The sequence below is a fragment of the Esox lucius genome, chromosome 7 (genome assembly GCF_011004845.1).
Source record: "Esox lucius isolate fEsoLuc1 chromosome 7, fEsoLuc1.pri, whole genome shotgun sequence".
Taxonomy (NCBI): domain Eukaryota; kingdom Metazoa; phylum Chordata; class Actinopteri; order Esociformes; family Esocidae; genus Esox; species Esox lucius.
This window is the reverse complement of record NC_047575.1, coordinates 32,509,284-32,524,369: the sequence shown is the minus strand read 5'-3', so window position 1 is coordinate 32,524,369 and position 15,086 is coordinate 32,509,284. Positions and strand designations below refer to the sequence as shown.

General features: G+C 38.8%; 1 protein-coding gene across 3 annotated transcripts; it reads left to right on the top strand.

Moving 5' to 3' along the window:
• The first annotated feature begins 1,190 nt into the window (after positions 1-1,190).
• On the top strand, positions 1,191-13,362 carry vps26bl (vacuolar protein sorting 26 homolog B, like). 3 transcript variants are annotated; one of them, XM_010893998.5, is made up of 7 exons: positions 1,191-1,655; positions 5,004-5,160; positions 5,811-5,975; positions 8,455-8,630; positions 10,404-10,546; positions 10,720-10,762; positions 12,531-13,362. In XM_010893998.5, the coding sequence occupies exons 1-7, from the start codon at positions 1,433-1,435 to the stop codon at positions 12,653-12,655; spliced, it is 1,032 nt and encodes a 343-aa protein (XP_010892300.1). In that variant the 5' UTR covers positions 1,191-1,432; the 3' UTR covers positions 12,656-13,362. The 3 variants fall into 3 exon arrangements, with proteins under 3 accessions (XP_010892300.1, XP_010892302.1, XP_010892301.1); XM_010894000.5 differs by lacking the exon at positions 12,531-13,362 and adding an exon at positions 11,741-12,511; XM_010893999.5 differs by lacking the exon at positions 10,720-10,762 and having other exon boundaries at positions 1,433-1,655.
• Positions 13,363-15,086: the final 1,724 nt, after the last annotated feature.

Genomic DNA, 15,086 nt, shown 5'->3' with positions numbered 1-15,086 from the left:
GGTTGGATGCTAACTGCATTTTATTGTACTGTACTCGTACTTTTCAATGACAATACATTTGAATCTAAATCTAAAAATCAGCTATGGACTTTTATTTTGAACATGAAACCAGGAATCACAATGCTATGTTTAGAGCACTGGTCTAGTGGTCCAACTTATTGCTAGCTTTACAGTTCAAAGAGCTACGTTCGGATCATATCTTCGCAGGTGCCAGATAACTGACAAAAGTTTGTATGTAGAAAAACATTCGGTAACAAATAAATGGAGACGTAAAGTATGAATTTAACATGTAAAAAGTCATAGAAGGGTGTTTGTATGTTCACAGATCTAATTTCAGGCCTACGTTTCGTGTTTTACATATGACTTTCATTTTACGAACATACCAATTTACGAATGTCCTTTCTTACAATCCTAACAATACGTATGCATAACCTTTTGGCAGATATCTAAATCCATAGTAATCAATTGGATGCTCTAAACAATTCTGACCAGCAGGTTCCACTAGTGTACACTGTGTTGAAGTCTAGTAAGTAACCTATTTTTAATATTATTGCCTGGAAAGCTTAATGCATCATAAAACATTGTTTCCTCATCACTACGATGAAGTATCAATTGTACCAATCGCACAGAGATTCTGTCTGGGCCACAATACACACTTCCTTCTTCTCCAAAGCAATTTCCACCGCTAGTACGTGAAGCAGTAGAATATGCTCTGTCGTGCCTCTGTGTTGCCTGGACCTGATCAGGGGTTCTGGTCCTGTGACAGTTGTGTCTTGAAGTGTGACGTCTCTGCAATGTCTGTCCCTCTAGACCTTTATGGCTTCTGGTAGCAAGGTTCAGGTGCCGCTTCCCAGGTGCATATGGCCTACACACCTTGGTGCCTTTGGTGCTTTTGGCTTGGGGGTCGGATGGTCTTGTAGCCTTGCCCGTAGGTGGTTGTGGCCCCTCTTTTTTGGAAAGGTTGTCTCGGCCCCTCATGTCAATATTCCATGTTTTCGGCTTTGCAATACTGGGTACTGTCCCCATAATTGCGTTGAAGTGACTGACCAAAAGGGACATTTTGGATATGTATGTAACTTTCCCTGAGGGTGGCAAAGGGGTACCACTGTTTTTGGTCCCCACGCATGCGCATATAGACATTTGCGGAGCGCACGGTAAATCTCTATCCTGAGCTTGACCTTACACGCATGCGCTTCTGAAGAGGAAGCTCTACAGCGGACATTGCTACACTACACTGTAGCATTAGGAAACATTGAACAATCGCTGCATTTAGTTTCGTATAGGTCAGCATAGTAATTCCAGTGGCAAAGAAAATCAGTCGTTCCCGTACTAAGCATTTGACATAGGCTTGTTACGTGGGGTCTTTGTTGTATGCTTACATGCAGCATACAGTATTGCTGAAAAGGTATAGGCTCTGAAACAAGGTGCAGTGATGAGCTTCTTTAGTTTTGGTCAAAGTGCAGAAATCGATATTGTTTTGAATGACGCCGAGACAAGAAAGAAAGCAGAACATAAGACGGAGGATGGGAAAAAGGACAACTATTTTCTGTTCTATGATGGCGAAACAGTATCTGGAAAAATCAACGTAACACTCAAGAATCCAGGGAAAAGACTCGAGCATCAAGGCATCAAAATCGAGTTTATTGGGCAGATTGGTAAGTCAGTGACACTTATAGGACAACATTTTTTGTCATTGCCCAAAAAGCATAAGTTAGAACAATACATAGATCATGGCGCGATAAATAATTAACTTGGATGTTCTCATCTTAGTTGTATGGATTATTAAAATTAGCGTTATTTTCATGATTGGAAATAGTTGCATCTGTAACACGAAGTGACAGCCAGATCAGTCTCGTGACATTCAGGGTGTTCTATTTATTTGCACCGGCGCCCGAATAGGCGTGTTTTCGAATGGGACTGACTCCACCGCGTAAACCAGGTGCGCGGTTCGATGACCACCGGCGAAGTCGGTGAAAATCAGTTGACGCATTCGGGCGGGGAGAAATGAAAAGGGGTTCTGTTTGTCAAATTGATGGCATGTTGCTGAAAAGCTTTTTCTGTCTATGCAATGAAAAACATAATATAAATGGTTCTAATAGAAATTAGGCTTTTGTTTCTGAACGAAGTTGACAATATCAGGTACGCAGATTAGGTTACTGTTTGAATTTGTAAATGCGGTCACTATTTTTCGCTTTGACATAGCCCATTGTAGCCTGAGCTAATTTAAGTCTGTGATCTTCAGGCTGTTACTCCAGAGGATTGCGTTCTCTTGATTATACATTGCATCCATTAACCCAGTGTTTCCCAATCCTGGTCCTGGGGACCCCAAGGGGAGAATGTTTTAGCCCTAGCACTCACACTTCAGATTCAAATGTTGCCCTACCAGTAACACACTTGATTGACATAATCAACCTATGTTGTGTGTGTGTGTGTGTACAGCACTCTATGGCAACAACATGCACCTATTGGGGTCCCCAGGACCAGGATTGGGAATCACCTCATTAACCACTGGTGGTATCATAAGCTGATGAATCGACTCATTAATTAATGTGGTTAGCTGATACACAAAATACCAGTTCTGGGATTCTAAGATTTGTCTGGCCCTAAATTAATTTAAAGCAAAGGAATTCAGGACTGTCCTTAGGGTATTTGATCTGTTTCACAGCTAACACAAAGTACAGACATTACAAAGGTCAGACATCATAAAAATACCAGAAATCCACACAAACACCATTGATTCCGTGAAATTGAATATAAAACAGTGTAATCATTGTATTGCTGACATTAAGAGAATCTTTCTAAGAAAGAAAAGTTGCTACTTTCCCTTTCTACCAATGGCTTCTGTGTATTCCAATTGTAAAGGGTTGCCTAGCAAATACTAACTGGGGTCTTGACTCAGAAAACAGAATGCACTCCTGGGGATTCCAGAGTGACCTGCCTGTTGTTTTGGATATTGTTGTTTCCGAGACTTGTAGTTCCCCATCGATTTCCCATTTCGGTTCCCCCCGTTTGCTTCTGAGAACAAACGGCAGTTATATGTGGGCCCTGCACACTTGTTTGTGTAACCCACTCCATGCCAGTACCGGCATGGGAGCCAGCACTGGTGGGAAGGCTACAGGTCATTTTGCATTGTAAAGTTGTGGTGAAGAACGGGCCTGAATCAGTGGGCTCCGTCGTGTGTTGTTTTAATTTTGTGTGTGCAGTCCCCCAATAGAAGTGTTGCACCTCATTCCCTCCCTCAGAGAACCATGGTTAAACGCGTAATCCCAAGTTTTTTGACCCTCCAGGTGTTTGCAGACAAGGTTGAGGAGCCACATCTTCCACCCTGCTCTTGGGTATACATACTGCCAACCTCCCTCTACTGCTCGAGTGATGAGTCCGGCATACGATGCACTGGAATTGAAGAGCATGTATTGGGTGTAATTTTGAATTTTGCTAAATTGTCAAAACAAGAGAAGGGTTGCCAGAGTTTAACAGAATGGAGAGTCTGAGTTTGGGCCTGTGGTATGTCACAGTGTGATAACAGCTTCCCCTAACTAAAGTTTTTTAAAACTGAATACACGGTCATTGACTTTTGAAGGCAGGTACATAACATGATGCTCATTGTGGTAATTTTTTGCTCAAGTTAGATAAAATATCCACTCTACTCTAGTGTTGTGTTTTCGGATTGTTGTTACGCTGAAAGGTGAACTTCTGTCCCAGTTTCATGTTTCTTTCAGATAGCAGCTGGTTTTCCACAATGAATTTCCTTTACATTGCTCCATTAGTTGTCTCTATATTCTGAGAAGTACACTCACGGACAGTAAGGCATGTAGCCATGCTGTAACAGCAGAAGTAGCTTGGTTAATAGAAAATAAATCACCAGGTTTGTTTACAGATTTAAAAAGAATAAGTCTGCTTTTTGTTTTGTTTTCAGTGTGAAAGGTTCAGTGTATTGACTGCCTTTCTTGCGTGGGATTGGTTAAAAATGTGTCAAGCAACACAATTGAGATTTAGTTTTGTGTCTTATCTTGAATAAATAGGTTTAAGTTTCCACCTTTTTTTCAAAATCATCAAGGTGCACAAATAAAAGGTACAGCCAGCCGTCTCCAACAGGTAAAGATGATGAATAAAATAACAAAAGGAAAGCCACTGAACTAAGTATGTGAACACTGGGATACTGTCCAAAAGAGAAGGTACAACACTTACAACTCAGGCTGTTTCAATACTTTGTGAGAGAACAAACTATCGTAACTTAGGGCAATCAGATAGTAGCAGTTGTCGGTGTTGACACTCCATATAACTAGTCAGTGACAGGCAGATGTCTTCAGTGGTGTCCTCTCATTGGTAAAAACACAGCTCTCTGGTAACAACTACTGCAGTCCTCTTTTGAACACAAAAGCAATCAACAGCAAGTGCAATCATTTATGCTCTCCCTATATTCACTAGGATGGCTGATGATCTGGCATGCACAAGAACATTGGAGGAGAAGATGTAGTTGCTATCCAGGCATATATCAGTGGTATTTGACTGTGAAAGAATCTGTTCGGGGGAAACCATAGTAATCCAGAGCAGAGAGCATCCACTGCACAGGCATAGCGATTTAAAGAGCCAATAAATTAAGAGCAAAGCAGGAGCAAGGCAGAGCCTAACTAACCTACACATAACCAGCTGGTGCTTTTACCCACATGTTTAAAACACCCCCCTTGTTAAAAATGCAGTTCAAAAAGAGAGCAAAGACTTACTAAAAAATAGGCCCACAGCATAGATTCTTTATTGGATCCTTGTAATAAACATTATTGTACTGTATACTTATACTAAGTATGCTGATATTCAGAAACCAAATTAGTAGTAATTTCTTGTATTACCATGAATATTTTTATAAAACCTGTAATTTATTTGTAATCGTACCTCTTGAGATTTACTTTCACCATTGAAAACTGGTGACACTGCCCTTTGAGGAAAAGAGGTTGAAAAGTTGTTGACATTTCTGCTCACTAGGTAACAACCGTTTTTCTTGTCAGAGCTGTATTACGACAGGGGAAACCACCACGAGTTTGTGTCTCTGGTCAAAGACCTGGCCCGACCTGGGGAGCTAACGCAGTCCCAGACCTTTGACTTTGAGTTCACACATGTGGAGAAACCATACGAGTCCTACACAGGCCAGAATGTCAAATTACGGTAAGAACTTGTAAACAAGCATCAAAAAGCATCACCAACAGCACAACATGAAACATCCATGAACCAATAGGATTGTTACATTGGCTACATTCTTCTCTTACTCCACCAATTGTGCTCACTCAAATACAAGCGTGTGTTTTTGAATAAATCATGCATGCACCATTTGCACGACATAGGGCTTAATCAATTATCTTGTCATACAATTTGAGTTCCATTAAATCACTTTTTCATCACCTAATAACTGTGCTATTTTTTTGTTGTTTTTAACAGGGAATTGTAAATGGATTGCATTTGATTTGGCCATTTTGTTAGCTGATTTTCTGTGATGAGATGCTTTTGTCAGAAAGTATTGACCTATTAGGCATAACATTTTTTGATTAAACAAATCTGAATTGTTTTGTTTGTGTAGAAATAATACTGAAATTCTGAGTTGACACCCATGTCTCCAGTGTAAATCCAACATGTCTTTATTTAATTTGTATCATTTGTCCTTTGACTGTAATGCATGCAGTGATATCAAAGCATTTGTCATGCAAGAACGGGACTCCTATCACCATTATTTTAGGTTTTATGTATAGTTTTATTGTGTGTTGTGTATTTATACCTATGTGAGTAGATTAGTTGATGTTAATTTTTCTTTCTAATTTCAGCTACTTTCTGAGGGCAACGGTAAGCCGGAGACTGAATGACATCAGTAAAGAGATGGAAATTGTTGTGCACACACTCAGCACATACCCAGAACTCAACTCGTCTATTAAGATGGAAGTGGGAATCGAAGACTGTCTACACATTGAGTTTGAGTACAACAAGTCCAAGTATGATGCTGTTACCAGGGCTTATCCTATATTAAATGAATTGATTATATATAATCAAAGTCAGTATTTGGAGAGGGACACAAGTTTAGGGTGTTTTGGGTCTGTGCTCCAGTATGTTAAAGCACAGTCTCAGCTTTATGCTTTAGGGTGTTTTCATCCACATCGAAGGCACCATTTAGAAATGACTGCACATTTTGTACATAGTCCCCCAATGTAAAGGGGAAGTTCAGCTTGGGGGAGCCCTTAGTTGGTTTTTATCATGTATCAGATATTTCTGGGTCAGGAAGATTTGTTTCACACCTGTTTGGGCATAAAGAGTGCTGGAATGGGCTTTCCACCCTTAATGATGCTCCAAGTCAGGTTTTGTTGCATTTCCCAAAGCCTTTGTGTTCAGTTGAATGTACGACAAGTGCTTGATTGAGCCATTTAATGGTCAGTCTTTAATGTCAATCACCTGACCCTCATCCAAGTGAGTACGAGTTTCAAAGTTGAAGACAAGACTGAATGCAAAAGTGTTAAGTAACAAACAAAAACCGAAGATGGCTGCAGCATAGACCTCCCAGTGCATCACCAGACTTTAGGCACTCATCGGATTAAATGGATTTGCAACCATCTACTGAAAATATGCAGTACTGTGCAAAAGTCTTAGGCCCCTGAAAGTCAAACTAAGGCCATTTATTTGGGTAGTATGCATTTGAATAAAAAAACGAAACAAACATACATTAATATACAAATATTTTTTTACCATCCTATCAGGTGCCTGAGATGTTTGCACATCTCAGTTACACACCTGAGTTAATTTGCTGTGCAAACATCTCAAATTTAATGAGTCAACAACAAAAGTTGAATACTTTTTTAATATATTCATTAAAGTTAATCACCCATTTAGATTAAAAAACTGCTTATGTCACATTTAGCCGCAATGGCTGCAAAAAAATGCCAACTGATCAGTCTTGCACAGTGCCATTGAGGGATTTTTACCCACTCCAAGCAGAACTGCTTTAATGTACTGATATTTCAGGTTCTTCCACAACATCTCAGTGGGGTTTTGATATGTACTTTGACTATTCCAAAACATAAAATGTTTAGATGTTTAACCATTCAGATGTTCATCTTCTTGTATGTTTTGGGTCATGTTTTTAGTTCTTGACCCAGAAGTGCTTTGGCTTCAGCTCACTGATGGATAGATTGACTTTCTCTTGTAGAATTCTCTGATACAAAGAAAAATGTATGTTGTTTTCCAGTGATGGCAAGTTCTCCAGGTCTTGATGCTGCAAAGCATCCCCAAACCATGACACATGAATCACCATGCTTTACCATCTGTCAGAGGTTATTAATGTGGAGTGGAGTGGAGTGGAGTGCAGTGCAGTGTTTTTTTTTTATAGGTATAACAGGATCAATGTCACCCAATAAGTACTTTTTTACTCTTCTGTCTATTGATAACTGTTGCAGAACTCTTGTGGATCATCTTCCACATTGCTTCTCTGCCACAAGTCCTATTTTTGGCCAGTGTTGTTCTGATGGTGAGGTCATGAACACTGACCTTAGCTGAGGACTGTAGATCTTTGGATATTATAGGTTTTATTGTGACTTCCTGGATTATTTTGTGAATGGCCACTGGGAAGTCCCAAACTTTCTCTATTTAGTCAATTCTGTTGCCCCAGTTGTCACAAAGTGCTTTTACAAAACACCCACCCAGTGATATGGACAAATAACTGTTTTCCATGATATTTTGATCATAGCATGACTTAGATGTGTATCCTGTGTGGTAACAACTTTAACCTAATGGCAAAGGCCAAAGTTAGTCTGTTTTATAATGGGCTGGGCTAGCCCAAATAAGGCTGGATTGTTTTCAAGGTATTCAACAGGCTAAATAATAATACTTTGTTGGGTACTTTGATTGGGTAAAATAAATTCAAACCTGAGGATTGCATCATTTGATTACATATTACACCAAAGAAATGAAACAAACACCTATCATATGGTGTAATTTCATCTCTCAAACTATTTTTATGTATTACTATAACCCACAAAAAGATCTGACAAAATGTAATGTGGAAGAATGCAGAAAATCTGAATGGGGCCTGTAATTTTTCCTGACACTATTTGTTTTTTTAATTATTATTATTAATTATTGTTATTGGAAGGCCTGCAATATTACTGTTTTTGAAGATGTCAAACATTGCTTTAACTTCTTTTAAATTGGCAAAAGTTTTTATATAATGATTTGTAAGCTATTAAAACATAAAATAACATTTAAATATGTATTTCACAATATTGTATTTACACTGGCCAGTGTAAGGTAAGCAAAACTTTAAGTAGTTTGGACAACTTATTGAAGCATTGCTTATAAGCATTTGATAAAAGTGGCTAGTAAAGCAAAACCAATATGTGCATTTCTGTCGCTTCCTGTCCATTCTTAGCAAGAAACTAATAAATACTAAATACTGTTATTATTTTAACTGTCCATTTAACACAGGTACCACCTAAAAGATGTTATTGTGGGGAAAATCTACTTCTTGTTGGTACGGATCAAGATCAGACATATGGAAATTGATATCATTAAGAGAGAGACCACGGGAACTGGCCCAAACGTGTACCATGAAAACGACACCATAGCCAAGTACGAGATTATGGACGGAGCGCCAGTAAGGGGTAAGTGGTAATGGCAACCAGTAGAGATTGTGTAGGCAGCTACAAAGATTGTTTTTGAAATTGAAAATAATTTCCCATCTTGATTATATTGAGAGACAGCTGAATGTAAACATGTTTGATTTATTGGAATTATTAACAAAAGAAATGTGGGGGGCAGTGAGAAAATAAATCGCTGGCAGGCTCCCTATGGTAGAAGCTGATGGATGGGGGGCTCATTGCAATGGATTGAATGAAACCGTTTGTTTGATACTTTTCTGCTATGTTTAATACTTTTTGGTACCTTTCTCCTACCATCCTCAATGGTTGACAAGCCTGGATTTATGCAACTTATGGCTATTGGGTGTGGACTGAAAGTATCTGATGAAAATGATGGATCTTAAGGTTATTATAGCTGGTGGTGGTGGGGAGATTTAGGTAAATTAACCCTTTCCAGCCAGAGCGGAATGTTCCATTTCTTTATTGATCAAGAGCTGCTGTTGGATTAATGTGTATGAATTGGCATGGTGACACACTATTTGAAAACATGATACATCTAAAGAAAGCTTAGAAACAGCCCTTTCAAATCATATGAAACACTATAGGAACCCAATCAAGGAACTGGTGATCAGTTAAGAAATAATACCTGTGGAAATATTATGAATCCAATATGCTGACAGGCTGCCATGCAGCATGTATGTGATAAGAAAAGGTAAGTGTGAGGAATGTGCAGGAGCTGCAGTTCCCAAAAGTAACTGCGGGTGAAGTAGTTGTGACTGTGCCGATGGCTGGTTGGCCAGCAGTACGAAGCAGAGCCAATGGGGAGCTAAATGAAAGGACCAGAAGGAGTTGAGGAAGATGAGGCGAGGCGAGGGTGGAGTTGATCTTACATAGATAGATAAAATAGATAACAATACACTTCAGTCTCATTGTTTCATAAACCCATAACACATAAACAAAGGACTTACTGAAAACCCTTTCACATGTTCCTTGTGTCTAAATGGGCTCATCATACAACCATCAGGGGAAGTGATACAGTAGTGGATAAAAACATATATATATATATACATATGTATAATGGCCAGGATGGAGAACCATGTCAGACTGATGACAGAACCTGTTGCCTTGTTTGTAGATATATTTTACATTGATGTCAGCTAGTTATGTATAATCAGACATGCTCTTTCTACAATGTCGTCATATATAGAGAAATAGCCACATATTCATTCAGAATCTGTGTAAGTGGATTGCTACTAGAGCAGGCCAAATAACTTCTGTCAAGCTAATTTAGCAAACGTCAAACTGGTAGTCATTCAGCACAGAAATCTATCTAGTGACACTATTAGTAAAACATTTTAATGAGCAATTTTATATCTTCCTTACCTCAAATGATTGACTTCGTTTGCACATCAAATCTGCAAAAGTAAGACTCCAGATCCACTCTTCTGACTGGTCTAAAATCGCCTCAGGAAAATGTGGATTTTGCTCCGTCACCTTTAGGAGCTGAATAAAAAAGGTTTCCAGCCAATAATGCATTAACCAATTATGTCAGTTTGTAGCTTATGTCGTCTAGAATATATGGCAGTTTTCAAATTAAAAATATGTGATTGGACAGCAGAGGAACGAAGAGTAAAACCATCGGAATTAGGATTCCCGAAATTAGAGCGCTGCGGCTAGAAAGGATTAAAGTTAATAATTACCTGACATGCCTTGCCTGTAGTCTGCTTAAAGGGCATAGAAACCAATATGTAATGTGGTTTAACTATCCCTTTAAATAGTATGGGTTTTGTTTTTCAGGAGAATCAATTCCTATCCGACTTTTCCTGGCTGGCTATGAGATGACTCCTACGATGAGGGACATCAACAAAAAGTACTCTGTGCGGTATTACCTCAACCTGGTACTCATAGACGAGGAGGAGAGGCGCTACTTCAAACAGCAGGTATCTACTGGCAACAAACCGCTAGAGACAGCAGACTCACGTTAGAGATGGAATGGTATTGCTACTGTAGATATGAGCTGATTCCTAACAGAGGTTGACCAACTATGGTTTTTCAAGTCTCATTCTGACATATGCAGCCGATTCTTTAAAAAACATGTTTCTATTTAAAACAGTTTATGCCCTGTGGACTTCACTGGCCTGCTGTGCTCGATTTAGGTCAGTGACTAATTGCACCAACAAATGTCGGTAGAGTGTTAGTTTTTACACCAATCTTTGTGTTAATAATTATATTTTAGAGGTCTATACCGACAGGCATTATAAGGTCAGAGGTTGCCTTATGCCTACATGTATTTGTTCCAGTAAAATGTTTTATGTGAGATACTATACCTTTGCCTATTTTATCTGGTTACTAATATATGCCTATGGTATTACATCAAATACTTTAGTCTTAGAACTAAACAGCTGTGCATCTTGATAGTTGAGAAATAATGACCAATGTCTGGGAAATTCTAATGAGAAAACACAGAGAGACTGTAGATTCTTAAAACAATTACATTTTTATTATGGTTTAACAAGCTGTTCTGCTGATAGCGGAATAACAAGATGTCTACAGCCCTTGAGATGTTAGCCATAGCTGTACTTATCTGCTGTAGGCATGTCCCGTTCAGCAAGGAGAGCAGAACCACACACACAGTGGCCCTATACATGTCATTAGTATGGATATGGGAAGGGGATACAGGGCATGCATATCCATATAATAACCAGAAAGCACCTACTTAATTTATCTGGCTTGTCTGATGAAAATCGTACACATACCCTTTACACTAATCCAAAGGAAATACAGTTTAGAAAACTTAAATGGAGGCAAATGTAGGCTACCTGGTGATTTGATTGAGCGTTTCATATGTCAGAGACCTGGTTTGGTTTGCATTTGGCTGTGTCCAAGTATTCAGAAATTATTCTTAATATATTTTGGTGAATTAATTGTTGGATGTGTTAGGAAGAAATTGTCAGGCCAGTGGATTCAAGCTTTGAGCCACTGCTTTGTTCCTGCAGATCAAAAATGACAACCACTGGCTTTATAGTCTTTTCGCTAACTGTGCAATTACCTAATTATAATACTACGTTTCCCCTTGATTGTTTTCCTCACTGTGGTGGAAATCTAATTAATTGCATCTCTCACCCTCTCTACAGTATCTTGCAATGTAAACAACTGTTTAGGTTTTGTTAAACCAGCAGTCTTTTGGCAAAGTTCCTGAAGGCCATGGTATAGGGGTCATTTCATTATAAGGTAACATTGCATCATTGTAGGCTAGAGCTCATATTAGCTTTAGAAGTCAGATTATTTGGCTAGCTAATCAGCTAGTCATATCAACCAAGGGAAGCAAGCTAATGATTGTGACAATATTATTATTATTTTAAGAAACATTCGTTTCATACCAGCTAGCTAGCAACTTTCCCTGACTTATCTAATTCTAGTTGTTTGGTTGTTCTGACCAGGGGTCACACTTCTGCACAGTCGCATGGATTGCTATTTAAAGATGGATTTGACGGGGATTTGTGGCCGCTTGTTGTGAAAGTGGCACTGTTAAGACAGAACAGGTCTCAGAAAACGGTTTACTATGTTATGTATGTCACTATGTGCCCCATGTCATCATAATCTCTTGCTTTCAAAGCCTCACATCAACTCAGATTTACTGCCCGGCTGATCAATTGGACAACCTCTAGATCATAATGCTTGCAATCTCCGCTAGATCATTGTTAATTTAGATTCTGTGTGTGAGTGCTTTGTAACTGAGGTTGTCCTATCATATTCCTATATAGATGTTGGTTGTTTGTTTGTCGGTGCAGTTAGGTATTGTTCTGTAGGATGCGCAAGATTTCTTTTTCCCAAATGTTTCTTGTTGGAAAAGTTGAAAGACTTGCTGCGTTGTTATCCAGGTGGTGTCAAATGAACACTACAACCTTCTATTTCCTTGCATAGGAGATCACTCTGTGGAGGAAGGGGGACATAATGAGGAAGAGCATGTCTCACCAAGCCGCCATCGCCTCGCAACGCTTCGAGGGCTCATCCAGTGCCGAGAAAGCCCTTGCTCAGGCCCAGGCTAAGGAACAGGAACAGTAAACCTCAGCATAGCTTACATGGGATCTGTCTGTGTGTTTCACTGCGTCTATGAATGTGCTTGTATTTTTCAGACCATTATTTGACTGTATTTCTACCCTAGCACCGTCACAATCTCATTACCAGCCGTGATGGAACCACTTTCTCCAGCAAATGCAGCTGAAAAGGGATACACATTTAGATTTTATAATTCAGTGTTTCAAGAAATTAGGCATTGTCAAAGTATAGTTTAATTTCTCATCAAGCTTTTCTGCAGTTCTGATTAGCTTATCATGCTTTGCTCTTCTCTGTTGTTCAACAAGCAAGTGAGGAGGCTGATTACATCAGTGTCCTATCAGTTGAACTCCCTGAATGTCCAAGTTTGCAGTTAGCTCTAAATGTATTTTATTCATCCTTCAATGTGTGTACTTGACTGAATTTATACTTGGGATATTGCTTGTCCACAGCAAAAGTAAAGAACAATCACTGGAGGATATCTTTCAAAGCTTGGATACACCTTGCATTTACATGTGGACTGGTCAAGATGATCAAATCTCTATTTTGATCAATTCCACCTGCGTCCACCTACTGTACATGGAATTGGTCTGCAACATTTTATTCAGCAAAATGTAATGCAAATGTAATTAAAAACTTGCTTAGGGAAAATGTTTCTATTGTTGTTAAACAATGTACAATACATTTCATTCCATTATAACATTGTGTTTCATTCCATTGTCAAAAATAACATTTCATGGATGTTATTTCATTATAATTAGATGAAATATGTTGATGAATCTTTCCTTAATGTATTTTATTATCTCTTAAGCGCTATAAATGTTTGCGGTTCGTGTTGTCAGTTACACTGACTGGTGGCTCATGTACTTTAACATTGAACACATTTGTTTTACATTGTTTGGTGCCCTGACTGATATAACCGTTTAATTGGTCTTTAAGTAAAATCTCCATCCACCCAGGGTGACGGTCATAGCAAAGAACAACTGGTGCGTAAAGTACAGATTTTGGTTGACATGATCTGACTAATCACGCAACTAACCTTTCCAACCAGATATAAAACCCAATTTAATCCCAGTATATGTATGTGCAATACTTACAAATTATGCAAATTCACTCTACATTTTTAGGGGGTTTTCATGGAAAAACCACCAAGCAGACTCCCAGCAAAAAATTTAATTGCTTTGGTTAGATTTACTCTGGAGTCAATGCTTGGTAGTCACATTTGGCAGTAGTTACAGCTGTGAGGGTTTTAGGGTTGTTCTTAACAGAGTTGTTGTGGTGCCATTTTCTTAAAAGCTTTCTAAAATGGATTTAACACTGCAACAGTGTTTAAAGTGTGGGAACTTTTAAATAGATGTGGTTGATTTGGATATACTCTCTACCATGCCATGGGGTCTTCTAGAAACAGGTATAACATTTCATGCAGTCTTTATCTCATAAAGTCACTTCTGAAGGAAACTGGCAAAGGGGTTGAACACTTGCCATATAATTAAGACTTCTCAGTTTGTTATTTGTAGTTAATAAAAAAATATTCTATACTTGTCACTGATATACAACCCCGTTTCCAAAGAAGTTGGGACGCTGTGTAAAAATGCTAATAAAAACAATGCAATTATGTGAAAATAATTTATCTCTATATTTAGTTGAAAATGGCAGAAAGACAACATATCAAATGTTCAAACAGATTTTATCTCAGTAGCACATTGCAAAAAAGTTGGGGCATGTTTACTACTGTGTTGCATCACTTATTTGAACAATTCTCTGCAAGCGTTTGAGAACTAAGGAGACCAGGTTGACCAGGTTGTTTGTTGCCCTGCTTCTCTGTTCTTTGTTTGTACTGACATAATGAAAACAATTCTAAAAAAAAATTATAATAAAAAAGAGAACTAAGGAGACCAATTTTTTGCGGTCTCTTTTGTCGTATTTTTCGTTTCATAATGCTCCAAACGTTTTCAAAGGGTGACAGGTCTAGACTGCAGGCAGGCAGTTTAGCACCCGGCCTCTTACTGTGGAGCCATGTTGTTGTTATAGAATGTGCTTTGGTCTTCCCGAAAAATATGTAATCTGGATGGCAGCATATGTTGCTCCAAGACCTGTATATATTGTTCAGCATTAATGGTGCCTTCACACACAAGTCATCCATGCCATGTACACTAACGCACCCCTATACCATCACGGATTCTGGCATTTAAACTGTGCACAGATAAGTCGAATGGTCCCTCTAATCCGGAGGATACGACGTCTATGATTCCACAAAATAATTTCACATTTTGATTCGTCAGACCACAGGACAGTAATGCACTCTGCCTCTTAAATGTGCTCGGTCCCAGTGTACGCGGCGACGCTTGGTCCCTTGCGTACAGAGATTTCTTTGGATTCTCTGAATCTTTTAATGATATTATGTACCATAGATGATGACATCCC